Here is a 13,677-nt window from a genome sequence, read left to right as displayed (position 1 = left end):
CCACTCTGTGGTCTCCATAGCAACCATGGGCAAAGATAAGCTAATGAGCCTTAAGGACTCTGCCTACTAAACACACACAAAGGAGGGGGAGGCAGGGAAGGGGGAGGAGGCAGGATCCATAACTGTCCACAGGGAATTCAACCCAGGGGAATTGGCTTCTGCTCTAACCACTAAGCCCCGATCCTTTCCCAGAATCAGAAATCAGAGTCCCAGTTTCATTTCTCTTCTCTGGCCATGGCAGGGGTTCCTGTGCAGGGAGATAAGAAAGGTCTGGTCGGCTGAGGGGTGAACAACCTCCATTTCTGCTCCTCCATTGTCCTCATTTGCAAAAGAAAACATGCAAATCCCAACAAGGGAGAGGGATGAGGGGAAACATATTTATCGGGGAAAGGAGCAGTTCCAAGATTTGGGGGGGGGGGGAGGAAGCCCCTTAAATCCTCTCTCTCTCTCTCTCCTTATATTTCCACCCTGAGAACTGCCCTTCTTCAGGTTCTATCAGCAACCCTCCAGGCTCATCAGGAAGCCTAAAAAAATTAAAAGCCCACCCCTGAAACCCACAGATTATGATGGTGATGATTACATTTGCATAATTACATAATTACATTTGAGGCCAGAGGAACATGGCCCGGCTCTGAGGCGTGGAGGCCGCTCCCTGCAAGGCCCTTTCCACCTGTCCTAGGGGGCTGGACCCACACTCACCAGCCCCACTGAAGAGGCTCCTCATGAGGCTAGAGGAACATCGCCCGGCTAATGTTTTATTGATTTATTGATTTAATATGCTATAAACCACTTTGAGATTTTTATTAAAAATACAAAGCGGTGTAGAACTTAAAAAATAAATAAATAAAATAATCTCATCCTGCCTCTCAGGGGCTGGGGGGGTATGGGGGGGCTCCACCACCCCTGTGTATCTTGACACCACCTCCAAGTAATCTGAAGGACAGGGGTAGGGAAGCACCTTTAAGCTCAAGGGCCACATTCCCTGGCAGGCAGCCTTCCAGAGGCCAGCATGAAGTGGTGGGCACGGCCATTGGCGAAAATGTGATCAGAGCAACAAATGTGACTCTTACCTTTGCACAGTAGACTACACTGCAGCCCTGCAAAAGTCAGAGGTTAGTGTGCACACGCATGTGCACACACGCATACCCCACAGTCTCCATCCAGGCTGGGTCAAAAGCACCTGGAGGGGCCCCTGGGACCCCTGAGCCTGAGGTTCCCCACCTTTCCTTTAGGATGGTGAGATGCAAAGCGGCAGGTAGGGATCATGTACCTTTAATCCTTATGTAGAAGAAGGGATTTTGGCAGCTGCAGTTTCACACTCAGAGCTGAGCGGGGAAAGACTCACAGAACTCTTCTGCACAACTATTAAGGCAAGAGATTTAGTCCTGCCACCATTCTTTGCGTCTGCTCACCCACCCTCTTATCCATGACTGAGCAGGAACCCCCATGGCAGCCGGCTCTTTTGGGTCACTGCGCATAAATACACTGATTCTAGCCATTTGTTGTTGGGGGGGGGGGAGATTACAAAATGCTGGAACATCTATACTTTGCATAAAGATCTGGAGAAGATATTTTTTGCAGTTTGCTGTGTTTCTTTAAAATAATGTGCCTGCAGCTTGGAGGGGTCCAAGGAACCTGTTGGGATAATAAGCGCAGGCAGGTTCTCAGAGCCTCCAAGCAGCACAGAGACTGCAAAACAAGGCAGCAAGTGCAAATGCTCCACCCCTAAGTCCAGACCGAATGCTAATTTAGAATCTTGCAATCTCATTTTATAAACAAAAGGGGGGAAGCCACCCTTTCCCCCGCAAAGGCCACTTCCCTTCCCACCATCCCCGGAATTACTGGATTCCTGTCAAGACCCTTCTCAGAAATTATGAGCGTTTGGCCTTCCAGCCTCTCTCCAGCTCCCTTCACTCCATTCTCTTTCTGGGGCTAAGAATAGACTCCAGGTGCCCTGAAAGCTACTCTGAATGGCCTTGAGTATTCAAAGCAGCTTAGGAACCCTATGAAACCCTTTCAGCATCTTCTGCTCTCATACAGCCGCATCACAATTGTTAAATGTGTCTGTGGATAAGTTCCAAACCATAACCAGATGTAAAGAAGACTATCTATCTATCATCACTGGATCTGTGCCTCCCAGGATCCCACAATGCATGTCATGTGGATAGGATGGATTCTCTATGACCCCCAAATGCTGAAATAATACCAAAACCCACAGAATGGAAAATCGACCCAAGGCAGCCTTATGTCGAGATGGTGCTGTCCTGTACTGAGAGTACCTGGTGGGCATAGGCAGGGCAGGGGGCGCCACAAACCAAGAGGGATCTACCAGCATCACTTCTCCATCTGCAAAATGAAGCCACAAAATGTTCCAAGTTTAAAATTAAACAACAGCACAGTCCTAAAGGTCACTAATGGAGGAAGGAGGGAGAGGTCCCTGCAGCCAGAGGAGAGGCAAAGGGGTCATCTATTCCTTCTTTGCTCCAATGGGAGGGAATTATCTACAGAGCCACCCATAGAATGGCATAATTCCAAAGGGTGTATTGAGGAGATGGGTATATCCACACCCGTCCCTGACACACGCTGTTTCCCCCTTTCTCCATTGCTGGAAAATCACCAGAACATGTACAATGGCAGAGTTTTCCACCCACGTATGGCCCTGCTGAGAGTCCTTCTCTGATGAAGGCACCTCCTCCTCCACTTCTTCCTAAAGCCCCCTCAGGCAGCCTCAAGGTTTGCTTTCTTGCACTTGTATGTTAAGTATGGTATATAAATGATTAATAATATTATTGCAGCTCTCTGTTAAATGGCCCTCCTCCTTTATGCCCTGTTCATGATGCCAGCCAGTGTATTCATGAGCCGTTAGGATGCTCTTGGTCCAAAGGCACATTGACAGGTAGGGAACTGGGTCACATACAGGGTGGGAATAAACTAAAACTTTTAAGTGTGGTCTGCGTACATGGGTGAACATGGGTGAACATGTACACACCAGTTACACGCACAAGAGCAACAGTTTGGCTTGGATTGCTGAGGGCAGATTCACGTGTCCAAATGATCACACATTACTCTGACCCTGAAGACCAAAGAGAGACATGAGACTTTTCTAGAAATCCAGCCTGTGCTTTTGCAACTCATTTGCAAAACATTCTGGCTTGGTGTCATTGGGCTGCAGCCCAGCAGGAGTCTTGGACTGGGTCATTCCCATTGCTGGGAAAAGGATTTCATGTGGGCCTCCTCCTTCTTGGAACAGGCTGATTCATGCAGCTGGAAGAACTGGAGAGGCAGAGGCAGAGTTCTTCCCTGCGCCACCTCCCCGTTGCCCTGCTTTGCTGGTGCCCCACCATTCCTGCTGCCCCTGCCCAGCTCACCACACCCCCAATGATCCATCAATGCTATGGGTCCCACTAGCTCTGCTTGGGGCCTCAATCAAGTCCCCGATTGTAGCCATGATGCCCTGCGGATGGGTCAGGCTGAGGGCGAGGCAGCGGAAACTTGGGGGCGGCCGAGCCGTCCTGTTGACAACACACAGCAAGTGCACAACAAGGCGCTGATTGTTTGGGACCCAGATTCCAGAGGAGTGATGGCAGCTCAGGCTGCAGGGTGACTGCAAGAGCCCCCAGAACAAGTCTGTTTCACAGAGCATAAAGCCAAAGAGAGGGAACTGCAAAGGCCTTCCTCTCTTGCCAGTCCAGCCGCATCTTGGCTCTGGGCCCACCGAGGTAGGAGGGGCTGCTCAGAGTGGCAAGGAAGAAACATGTGACACGGTAGAGGCTGTGTACACACTTTACTTTTTAAAGCATGTTTCAAGCATACAATTTCCCCACAAAGAATCCTTAGGCAAGAACCAGCTGCACAAATATAAGATGGGGGACACCTGGCTTGCCAGTAGTAAATGTGAAAAAGACCTAGGGGTCTTAGTAGACCACAAGCTGAACATGAGTCAACAGTGTGATGCAGCAATAAAAAAAGCTAATGCTATTCTAGGCTGCATCAACCCAAGTCTAGTATCCAGATCAAAGGAAATAACAGCCCTGCTCTATTCTGCCCTCGTAAGACCACACTTGGGGTACTGTGTCCAGTTCTGGGCATCACAATTTAAGAAGGATATTGACAAGCTGGAACATTTGCAGAGGAGAGAGACCGAAATGATAAAGTAAACCAAGTCTTATGAAGAACAGCTGAAGGAGCTGGGTATATTTAGCCTGTAAAAGAGGAGAATGAGCGGAAATATGATAGCCATCTTCAGATATCAAAAGGGTTGTCACATGAAGGATGGAGCAAGCTTGTTGTTGTTGCTGTTGTTATTTCTCCTGCCGTGGAGGGTAGGACCCAAATCAATGGCTTCAAGTTACAAGAAAATAGATTCTGACTAAACATCAGGAAGAGCTATTTGACAGTGAAATGGACTCCAATGACAAGAGTTGGACTCTTCTTCCTTGGAGGTTTTAATGCAGAGGTTGGGTGGCCATCTGTCATGTCTGATCTGGTTGAGATTCCTGCATGGCAAGGATTGGACTAGATGACCCTCGGGATCATAGCTGTCAACTTTTCACTTTTCCTGCGAGGAATCCTATTCGGAATAAGGGAATTTCCCTTTAAAAAAGGAAAACGTTGACAGCTATGCTCGGGATCCCTTCCAGCTCTACAATTCTACAATTCTATGAGTCTAAGTGTAGTTTAAGGGTGCTGGGAATTGCAGTTCTGTGACGGGCAAACGACAGTTCACAGGATTCTGCTTGGGAGAGGGGGAGCCGTGTGTTTTAACATGTTTGGTATGTACCCAGCCAGAAAACCTTTCAGGTTAAACACTTGCTCCTCTCAGCCTACTTGCATTCAATCTCACTCATTACACTCATTAACAACCCTAAATGGTTGTGACAGGTGATCTTCCCCCAGGTGAATTAACATCCAGTAGACAAGCAAAGGAGACCTCCTGCAAGGTGCCCTCTCCCCGAGACTCCGAAATAGCCTGTCTCCTTCAATGTAACAACACCCACACCCACCCCAAAGAAGCAAGTGTGACATAGTGCGTGGAATACCAGCAGCCCTGTTACCCATTGCAAGCTGAAAACAACGAACTTTTGCCCAACCAAGCCAAGAGAGGAAACAAAAGCAAAAAGCAGGCAATAGCTTCTCAGACTGCAGCCTCCTTCCTTCGCTCCTTTTGCATGGCTCAGAAAGTCTCCATTTGCCATGAACAAGCAAGAGAAAGAAAGTGGGAGTGTGATGTCTCTGCCAAACCCAGACCCTGTCACTCCTCAGAGCAAGGGAAGGTGTGTTGTCATCGTCATCACACACATATGCAATTGCACTGCCTTCGTTCATTTTGGTGGAACTTACGAGTCAGGAAGATGCTTCAAAAGGCAACACAACTGACACTCCTAGTTGTGGAGGCGGGAGAAGGTGACAGAGGTGCTAAGAGGTTGGAGGCAGCCCTCCTGTGCAGTGTTAGAAATCAGCCAGGCGCCAGGCGCATTTTGTGATTGGCGCAGGTCCAACTGAGGCCACCTGGAGATCTCGGGATGCCAGGCTGATGACGGGGGAAAGCAAAATGTCACTTAGGGAAGGATCTGAAATACTTTCCTTGAAGCTTGAATTTGTTTTATTATGGATTGTTTTATTTGACATTTTAATGTGTTGTGAACCACTTTGAGATTTTTTCCCTTTAAAATATAAAGCGGTATAGAAACGAAATTAATAATAAAAATAAATTCCACTGCAAAAAAGGCACCTAAACATTCCATTCTGGTGACTGTATTCTACGCTTAAGGTGCCCTTTGACGATTAGATTATATATCTGAGTTTCCAACACTGGACCCAGAGTCCCATGCTCAGCTTCCCCCTCCCCAGCCCTGAATACTCCCTCCCTGCTGCTGCCATTGCTGTCCTATAAAACCCCCGTTAGAGGGCTGGGTCTCTGCCCCTGCCCGCTTACTTTTTGTAACCCTTTGGGTGGTACATGCTGGAAAGCAAAGCCAGGCTCCAACCACTGGCCATTTTTATTTGCCCAGAAACCTTGGAGCCCCACCAAGGTTCAGAGACATTTCTGGAGAAATTTTAGATGGTGGGCAATGCCCAGTGAGGCTTGCTAGCACTTGGCTGTGAGGCCCCAGATTGTGGCCCCAAAGTCTGCACTTAACAGCTTTACTGAGGGCAAATTTGATATTTGAGTAGGACAGCAAGTAACCTGAGCTAACCCTGAGTCTCTGCCCTACCTCCTCTGGAGGACTGGGGATTGCCACAAGGAGAGGCAGGATGTGGAGGGTGGTGTGCAAATGTTGCATTCAGTAAGAAATCTCAGGATAATTTGGTTGAATGGCTTTCGCTCAGGGTTAGAAGCAAGTCGAAAACATGTTGGTGTCTCAACAGTTATTAATTCCAGATGGCACCAACACTAGACACCTCTGCTAATTAATATGGGGTGTAAAGTTCACTGGCATGAATGGAAGCTGCTAAGACTGTGGATCTTCTATATTTCAGTGTTACCTTCCCAGTGCATTGTAACCTATGGGTTGGATTTGTCCTGTATGATGTGGAAACCTCGCTTTTTCTCAAGGCCTTACAAATTAGACAAGAGCCTCACATACATTTTTACTAGCCCCTTGCCCCTACTATATGAGTCACCTGCAGCTGGTGAGTAGCCTAGCCAGCTCTCTTTCAATGATCTAAGCTTCCTTACTTCATCACCTTTATTGCAGCACTTAATTGCCAGAGGTGACCAAGCAACTGGCTATTTACCACGGTGGCAGGGTTTTCAGCTCTGTGTTTCCAGCTATCTTCTCTGAAGCCCCTTCGGTCTGCTTGTGGTTTGCTGGCAAGTCAGTGGTCCAGCCTTTGAGGAGAAAGGGCCCTTCCCACATCATGACACTACAGAGAGGACTGGGCACCCAGACACCTGGGGTCCTCCATCCTCTGGAAGCTGGAACAAAAGTCCACACTCCTCTAGCAAGGCCTTGTGGTGGTAAGTCAGAAGAAATTGGCTTGTTTGGAAACATCTCTTTTATATACAATATGAGTGAAGGACTTTGAGGAACAGCAGAGGGGGAAGAGACTGAGAATCCAGCTCTTTCCCCATCCCATCCTCTGAGTTTATTCCTGCAGGTGCTGAGTGGGGGCAGCAGGACACACAGAGAGAGACTCTAGGCAGGCAAATACAGCAAGATGAAAAAGAGATGCAGGGAGATGAGTCACTATGGGTCTGGTTACAGAGATGGACGTGCAGGTGCAGCCCTGGGTGGGGCAAGGGAACTGGGGGTACAGCGGCTGTGCCAGGCAGCAGCAGCAGTTGTGGATGAAACCCCCAGGCCCTGAGGTAGCTGCAGGTGCCAAGATCCCCAGCCTCCTCCTTCCCTCTCCCTACCCCAAACAAAGCCCTAAAGCCTCCACTCTCGGTCTCCACTCTTGCTGCACTGAGAAGCAGAAGGCTGGGGACAAAGCAGGAGAGAGACAGAGAGAGAATCCCAGGAACAAAGAGCTTTTCATGAAAAAGGCAGGCAAGAGAGACCGTTGGGCTCTAGTGTGGATGGAAGAGGTGAGAGAGCTGGGTGGCAAGAAGGAGAAGAAGAAAAAGAAGAAGGAGAAGAGTGTGGGGCATTTGTCAGGCCTGTGGGGAGGAGGGGGCAGATCAGACAGCAGGGAGGGTTTTGGGTCAGGGCCGAGGGCATCCGTGCAGTTGGGCAGAGCCGGCCTTGGGATTCCTCTCTATCCTGCCACCAGCTCTATTGACAAGGTGGATTGATGAGGAACATGCCAGACCATAATTCCTCGTTGCCTGGGCAACATGCCGCTATCCGTCTCTCTCCCCACCACGCAGGTCCTGCCTCAGACAGATTCCTCCCGTAAATCAATTGCCACCTGCTGCCCCTCTCCCCCCTCCCCACCCACCCATCACCTCCTTGTCAGGGCGGGGGGGGGGGGAGGCAGGCTGGGGGCATCCAGGGTTATCTTCCATAGCTCTGGGAAGGGGGATTTTTTAATCATTAAGGAAAGCTTGGGAATCAAGCTCCTGACCTAGGTAGGGTGCACACCCCCAGAGGATATTCTCTGGCAGAAGTCCCATGGAAGTGAATGGAGGGTGCTGTGGAAAACCGCAGCCATGCTGTGAGGAGGACAGCGTTATTTATTAAACTGGACTATGTTCATGGGAGAGGGGTTGATCCTTGATGTGAGGAACTCCTGGGCTTTCCTTGGGTGGGCTGCTTTAGCATCAGGCTTTGGAGCCAGGAAAAGGAAAGGAAACTGGGGAGTTAGATGAAGTTTGGGGCCTTAACCTGCATAGATGCCCAGGATATTGTAAATAAGGGTGTTTTTTCCTTAACAGAAATTCAAGACCAATTACCCAGATACCGGAATTATGTGCTTCAATGTTAATACTCCCTCTTGTTATTAGGCTGGTGAAAGTGATAATTAAATAGCCTCTCTCCCTAATAAGGAGCCAGCCAGACAGCAAAACAATATTGCAAGCTGCCAAAAAGGGACGGGGGGGGGGGGTTGGATGGCAAAATGTTTTCCCTCCCCATCTTCTGACTGCCATAAAATCAAAATCAGATTTGTTCCAGCTGAGATTTGGGGTTATTTAACTTCCCATGATACAATGCCTATTCATGCTGATCTGCCCAGCATTTGGGGGTTCTCAGGGCCCTCATCTTTCAGGACAGAAAATGCCATTGATTTTCATTCATTTTCCTAACTACTCACTTGATTGCAGGAGGGATTTATGTCCGGTGTGTGTGTGTGTGTGTGTGTGTGTGTGTGTGTGTGTGTGTTTAATTGGCTGTAGTTGTGCTGTGTCTGGTAGAAATCCAAGGATTGGAGTGTTCACAAATGCTGTTTTCCAGCTCAGAGGATTTCTTGGTCAGCAGGTGTTCAGCCCAAAATATTAGACTTCTGCTGTGAATATTCTGGGTTGCATTTCCCAGTAAGAGATTTCTCCCTGGCAAGGGCATATCCCCATTTAAGCTCAGAAATTATTTCCCCCTTATTGGAATCGAAGAAGAATTCAAGGTGATTTGAGAGGGAGAGGGGAGTCTTCCTGATCTCTGCTTTTTTGCTATATATAAAAGTTGATCAAATTGAGAGGGGAGAAACTTTAGTGCCTTCCTCTCTCAGAAGCAGCCTTTGCCAACCTGATGCCCCCCAGGTGGGTGGGACTTGTAGTCCAAAGCAACTGGAAGACTTCAGCTTGGTGAAGGCTTCCTGGGATTTTGCTCCCCTAGATGGGGCAAGAGGAAGAGGATGTGTGCTTGGATTGGTCAGGTGTAGTTTTGCCGCCCCCGCCCCCCACGATGATGGTGATGGTGAACTGGCAATACCCTGTTCTCTGAATGAGTGAGCAGTGCTTGCTTCCCTAAACAACAGCTTGCTTAGACAGTTGCACCTCCTAAATGCAATTTTTTTATTTACCTCTGTAAATAAATGTAAATGATTCGGTGCACATGTTCAAAACACTCAGTTTTTAAATTGTTGGTTTGTCATCAAATTAATGGGTTCTGAAAACAGATTCTGGGGCTGATAGCTCTGCTTTGATTCCAATACCACACTGGGTGCAGGGGTGCCTCCTTGAATAAAGTATTGGGGGGGGGGAGGTAAGCCCTGCCTCACATAACAGACCACAAGGCAAGGCATGAGCACACCATTTGAATAGCAATGCCCATCAACTTGGGGGGAGGCTGCCCCCCTCAAATATTTTATTGGGGAGGGGAAAGGACCTTGGCCCCAAGGAGTTGGCTCGTATGGTTGGGGGTGGGCAGAAGAAGGAGCCAGATACAAGCGGAGCCTTTGCGTTTGCCCATGCACACCTGCCATCAGGTCCACAGGCACTTCATCAATCTCAGCAAACCTGTGGCGTGTGTGTGTGTGCAAAACCGCTATGATCTAAGCATAGGAAAACAAGCCCCACCCAGCCCAGGAAATACGGCCTGAAGTTAGCAGCAAATCATCACACACAGGCACAGACCTGTGCAAACCACCAGCACCCGACTCTCTCTTGTGTGCAGCATTTCACTTTTAAATAGAGAGGGGTCTGGGCTCATTTGAAGCCTCTGACCTGGCAGCCGGGGGGGGGGGGGGTAAGGCAGATGCAGGCAGTGAGGTGTTCTCTTCATTTGATATTGCTCCAGGTGTCCTCACATCTGAAGGATGCCAGCCTCACCCTTCAGCTTTTAGGGCTGAGCCTGGGAGAGCGGTTGATCCCACTCAAACACTCCATGCATGCAAAGCACAGCAGATTCTCTCTCTCTCTCTCTCTCTCTCTCTCTCTCTCTCACACACACACACACACACACACACACACACAAACACACACACACACACACACACACACACACACACACCGATGTTTTGGGGCTGATGGGAGTTGCAGTTCAAAACATCTAGTAGGTGCCAGGTTGGCACAAGAACACATCCTGGAAATTCTTTACTTCTAGGAAACACCTCCACAAAGGCACCATGTAAGCACTGCAGGCCTGGGCTGTGCACATGCCACCACCCACATATCTGCACAGCATAATATGAGAGGCACATACAACCCTTTTCTCCTTTACACACAACCTGTCTCTCCTCCACACACAACTGACTGCACACTTAGGTCTGCATAATGCACTCATCACATGCACACCAGTATTATGTTTCAGTAGCCATGAATCCATCAACGGACTTACACCAAACCCTTTGAGAAGACCTAGAAACCCACCAATCATTCACATTCACACACACACACACGTTGTTACATTACTCTGTTGCACATGCCTGCAAAGCAGATTTTCACAGACATATAAACTGTCAAAAGATTGTGGACCTCAGGATCATGTCCATCGCCAGCACTCCCCCCCCCCCAGAGAGAGACACAGCAGCAACACCATATACACAAAACCCCAAGCTCTCCCCAGTGCCCCTCCCTATTCTGCACAACACAACACAGCCCCCCCCTCACACACACATACCCCATGCGATCAACATTCCTTCTCACCTGCAAAATTCTGTTATTCACATATAGCCAACTCACACACGCATTTCAAGCTCTGCATGTGCAACCCACAACCTGTACACACACACAACCAGTACCATCTTCCAGTCCTCACTCACAATGATTTCATTCCTGCCTCCCAGTGCTATTTACAAATTCTTCCAGAATAGCACAACCTTGCACAACACCTCCAAAACAGAGTGATGCTCCGAGTAACTACTTCCCACACACAACAGTCTGATACCTCCTCTCAGACACATGCAAACTGTAGTTTTAAAGAGCTCCCATCTTGCCTTCCATGGATGCAGAAACAATTGAAAAAGATGTGTTGCCTGAAGCAGCAGTCCAAATGGTACCCTGCCTCCCACCAACAATTTAAATATATATATGATACATTAAATAATTAACTACTTGCTGCTCTTTAATGGCCGCTGCCCAAAAGCTGCTGCCTGAGGCAGACCCTCTCACACTGCGTAATGGTCATCCTCCACCGAGGACAGGAATGGTAGAGGCTTCTGTTTTAGGCCCAGATCCAGCTGCCACACCCTTTCGCTGCTCTCCCTCCCTCTCCCTCTCCAACCATAATTCAACATCTTCGCCCACAAGCTGCCCGCGATTCCCACAGCATCCTTGCCAGCACACAATGCTTCCCCTTCTCACACACCGAGGTCCACAGCGTGCTCTTTCCCCCACATCCAGGCACATGCTCCAGCCTCCTTAGCGCAGATGTACACAGGAGAGACTCATCATCACACACCATTCTGCTATCCTTCCTCCCTACCCACACACCCAGCTCCCTCCCTCTCTCTCACACACACACACACACCGTCTTGGCACAACCCTTCTAGCGCACACAACTCATTCTGAAGACAATCTTGCCTCGGCTTCCACTCCTGGAATACTCCCCTTCCTCAAGCAAAGCCCTCATCCTGGCATACAATGGTGCACACATCTGTTTCCCTGACACATTCCCCATCCTTGGCACATTCTCACACTCAAGGGGCCCTGCTGGCTGCCTCCCTCCCTCCCGCCTCTTCTCTCACACACCCCTTATTACTGCCCCCCAAAAGACCCCCATATATCTTCCTCTGAGAGGAAAGAGCTAAAGATGGCTTGCACCTAGAGATTTTGCCCCCCCCCGGCCCCCGCCATCTTCTCCAGCACATCTCTTGGCCCTTACATTCCCATGCACCCTCCCCGCAAGAGGGGTCCCTTTCCCTGCACCCGGAGGGTCTCCCCTTCTCGGCCCCTTCTTCCCCGATTCCCTCCCCTGGATCCTAGCCCCACGGACACACACTCAGCCAGCCCTGAGCCCTGACCCACAGCCGCCACCACACGCCCCGCAACTTCTCCTAGAGACAGATGCGGATCGAGGGCGGGGAGGGGGCGGGCGGTTTGCACCAGCCTATTTCTTCTAAGCGGGTTGTGCGTGTTCCACTAAGGAACCCCTCAGGTCTCCTTTATACCCCAAATTTAGAAGAGCACCCCCCCACTCCAGATCCTGACAAAGGCGGGAGGAGGGACAGCCCTCCCAGCGAGGGGACCCATCCTCTCCCCTAACCCCGAGGCTCCTGCCGAGGCCGGGGAGGGGGTCCCCGCGGCAGCCCCTCCTGCCTCCTACCTGAGCCGCGCCCGTCCCTCCGCTCGCCCCGCAGCCGCCGCCTCGCCGACTCCTGCTGCTCCTGCTGCAGAGCCCGATCGATGTGACATAATCGGCGGCGGCGGCGGCGGCGGGAGTCCCCTCCCTCCCCGCCCCGCCCTGCCCCCTCCCTCCGCCCTCCTCCCCTCCTTCCCGGGCTCTGGTTGGGCCCCAAAGCTGGACGGGGAGGGGGGGGGATAAGGTAGGCATCGGCTGGGGCGGGGGGGGAGAAGGGAGTGCCCCCCTCCACTCCCCGGCCCTGCGCTAAGGAGAGTTGGGGTGGGGCGGACTGGGGGGGGGGGAGAATGAGCGCAGCCTCTCCTTCGCCACTTTTCTTCCTCCGCTTGGACGGGGGGAGGGGGTGCCCCAGCGGGTGGGTTGCACCTCAAGGGTCTGCCGCCGGACGCCTGGGTCCCTCCCCACCCCACCCCCGAGCCTGGGGGGAAGGAAAACGAGCCGCAGCAGGGATGCCAGCAACGGCATCCAAAAATCTTTGGCTTTCTGCTCGCATCTTGGAGGAGGAGACGGTGCAGCAACGAAGTAGTAGTGTGGGATACGCACAGAGACATGTTTTTAATTGATATATAGATAAATGTAGCCAAGACCTTCTTCTTAGCTGGGCTCTTGGGAGAGGGAAGGAATTTAGGAGCCTCAAAACGGGATTTGGAAGAGCTATTTGAAGGTCACAAGCCCCACATCTTCCAGTCTCCCCCCCCCCCATCCGCCCTCATACACACACTTTTAGAGGGTACCCTTTTGCTTCCACCTTTGTGTACGTGCGAGAGTTGACAAAAGCAAAACGTTTCTTAATAAACGTCCAAAAGACTCAGAAATGAGGAGTTTCGAAGGGAGAGCTTTCGGCAAATCTTAAGAGCGGGGTGTCTTGATTAAGAAGGTGCCAAGGGAGATGTGGTTAAGGGGGTACAAGTTAGCATAAAGCAGCCCTGGCTTCCCTGGAGGGACCACAACCGACCCAGATTCGAGGGGTGCCGGGTGCTGTGATTTCAAAGCCCAAAAGGGTCTGGCCTTTCTCTGGCTGCCAAAGTGGCCGGCGGGCCGAATGGCTGTGGCGGAA

General features: G+C 50.5%; 1 protein-coding gene across 9 annotated transcripts in view; it reads right to left on the bottom strand.

Moving 5' to 3' along the window:
• The window catches only part of L1CAM (L1 cell adhesion molecule), a 100,218-nt gene extending 87,535 nt beyond the window's left edge, over positions 1–12,683 (bottom strand). For all 9 annotated transcript variants that reach the window (XM_081177185.1, XM_081177187.1, XM_081177188.1 and 6 more), the window contains exon 1: positions 12,585–12,683. In XM_081177185.1, the coding sequence (XP_081033311.1) occupies positions 12,585–12,673 (89 nt within the window). In that variant the 5' untranslated portion in view covers positions 12,674–12,683. The remainder of the gene's footprint in view (positions 1–12,584) is intronic.
• Between the last annotated feature and the right edge of the window lie 994 nt (positions 12,684–13,677).

Source organism: Podarcis bocagei (assembly GCF_964188305.1).
Source record: "Podarcis bocagei genome assembly, chromosome: 17".
Lineage (NCBI taxonomy): Eukaryota > Metazoa > Chordata > Lepidosauria > Squamata > Lacertidae > Podarcis > Podarcis bocagei.
This window is presented reverse-complemented; position numbering and strand designations above follow the sequence as displayed.